The sequence below is a fragment of the Phragmites australis genome, chromosome 19 (genome assembly GCF_958298935.1).
Source record: "Phragmites australis chromosome 19, lpPhrAust1.1, whole genome shotgun sequence".
Lineage (NCBI taxonomy): Eukaryota > Viridiplantae > Streptophyta > Magnoliopsida > Poales > Poaceae > Phragmites > Phragmites australis.
The window spans coordinates 10,121,810-10,123,859 of record NC_084939.1 but is presented as its reverse complement, the minus strand read 5'-3'; the positions used below and the strand labels follow the sequence as shown (position 1 = coordinate 10,123,859).

Sequence of the window (2,050 nt, the reverse complement as noted above, 5' to 3'; positions counted from 1 at the left end):
GGGAGTGTACTACTACATAAAGTGATTTCATTATTGTCACTTCAAAACCGCTTTCATTATTGGTTATGAAGCTGACAGTGGGCAACGGACAGTGATAGTCCCTAACTATTATTGTCTGACTATCATTGTTGGCCTGTGGACCAGCAATAAAGAGGGTTATAACTGTCGGCTGAAACCTTTAACCGACGGTGATAGTTGGTTCTCGAATTGATATTTTTTTCTTGGAAAAAGTGAATTTTTTTGAGCTGACCTGGCACCCTCCCTCTACGGCCGTACCATCACAAGTCATAAGTCATATGATTTTCACGCAAAATACGCATGCATGTGACTTGTGGCACTCGAACCCAGAACCTCTTAGCTCGCACGATATGTCCTTATCATCTTATCACTAAAATTAAAATAACCTCAAATTAAAAGTTTTTAACTCGAAAGTTGTAGATCTCATTAAGGGATATAATTTTCATATAAAGTTTATCCTCATTTAACTTTATATGACAAGTTATAAAATTTTTAAGATAAGCTATCATCTATTATAATATCAGTTTATAACATGGATCGATAGTAATACTTAACGAACTATTACTACCGGTTCATAGTTAGAACCGATAGTGATAGTCAAGTTTTACTACCGATTCATAGCTAGAATCAGCAGTAATAGTTAATTATCACTGTCGATTCTTTTCAAATGGCTTTTCAATATCGGTCTTTAATATCAAATAACAGTGATAGACTGATATATAAGATCTATTCTATAGTAGTGGTACCAGCTCGAGCGATGAAGAGACGATCACGCGTCGCTGCGACAGTGGATCTCTAGTGTGAATTAATGAATATGCTGAGCATCTACGCGCGAATGATGAGCTTAAAATGGGTGTGGCGAAGGCATTGTCCAAAGTTTGGGCCATTGCCTTGTTCGGGCAACGGGATGGAGATGTTTTACACTTCGGCCCAGCTGCAGCTTCGCGGAAGCTGCCTGCGGTAGTAGCTAACCCTCGCAACTGCTCTCTATATGTACGCATGCTCTGATCTCGCCTCGGGCCATCAGTTTCTGTGGAAATCTTATTATGAATTTAGCACTGAAGTCAACAGACAAAAACAAAATAAAAGAAAGGGAAAAAATGGGATCTGGGACTTTCCACGTGAATTTCTTGCAGAGCATACAACATCTAACACACAAATCATATGTAATAACGGCTCACAGCTTGCAACATCTAACGTGAACCAAACTGTGATGCACCATACGCGGTTGATGCAAGCAGTACAGCCTGGGAGTTGGCACTACCTTATCCGCGGCACTGGTAGATGCTCAGGCAGCCGCGGCCGGTGTAGGGCTGCCCCCTGGCGGGGCACGGGCCGTAGCAGGCGGCCTTGCTCGCCGCGAGCGCGCCGTAGCTGATGGACCCGCCGTCGTACAGCGTCCTCCTTCGCGGGTACGCCGCCGCCTCCTCCCCCTCCGCGAAGCCGCTCACGTCGTCCTCGACGCGCTGCAGCGCGCGCAGCGCAGGCATCGCCACAGCGCCAGCCGAGAAGGCGGCGACGACGCCGCGGCTCGCCAGGAGCACCGCGGCGACGCAGGCGAAGAGGAGGAGGAGCGGCAATCGCGTCTGCCGACGATTCATCGCGTGGTCGCAAGCAGTGGCGTTCGTGTTGGACTGTAGTAATTAAGGTTTGGCCTTTCGTTTTTATTGATGAGCCGCAACCTACAAGTATTGATCGATGGGATAAGCTAGCGGGAAGTGGTGGTTGATCGATCGAGCTGGACTGCGACAGCAACTGCGCGCCTAACGTCGCACGTGAAGCTAGAGGACGAGTGTCCGACGGGGCATGTCGTGCATGATTAAGGAGCACCATTTTTTGGGTGGATGTATATGGGTCGAGCTTACGGATGGTGGTTGGTACTAAGTTTGAAGTGTGCCGTCTAGGGTAAGCATGCAATTGTTGGTAGCCAATCTGTAGGTTAACATTCTTATGATCCAAACTTAATTCAATCACTGTAATGAATTAACGATGCAAATCCAACGGGCCATAGGAAATGGCATACCCCTAAGGG

At 46.9% G+C, this 2,050-nt stretch overlaps 1 protein-coding gene across 1 annotated transcript; it reads right to left on the bottom strand.

Moving 5' to 3' along the window:
- Positions 1-1,045: 1,045 nt before the first annotated feature.
- LOC133900544 (uncharacterized) lies at positions 1,046-1,779 on the bottom strand. The gene has a single exon (XM_062341719.1). The coding sequence runs from the start codon at positions 1,617-1,619 to the stop codon at positions 1,284-1,286; it is 336 nt and encodes a 111-aa protein (XP_062197703.1). The 5' UTR covers positions 1,620-1,779; the 3' UTR covers positions 1,046-1,283.
- Between the last annotated feature and the right edge of the window lie 271 nt (positions 1,780-2,050).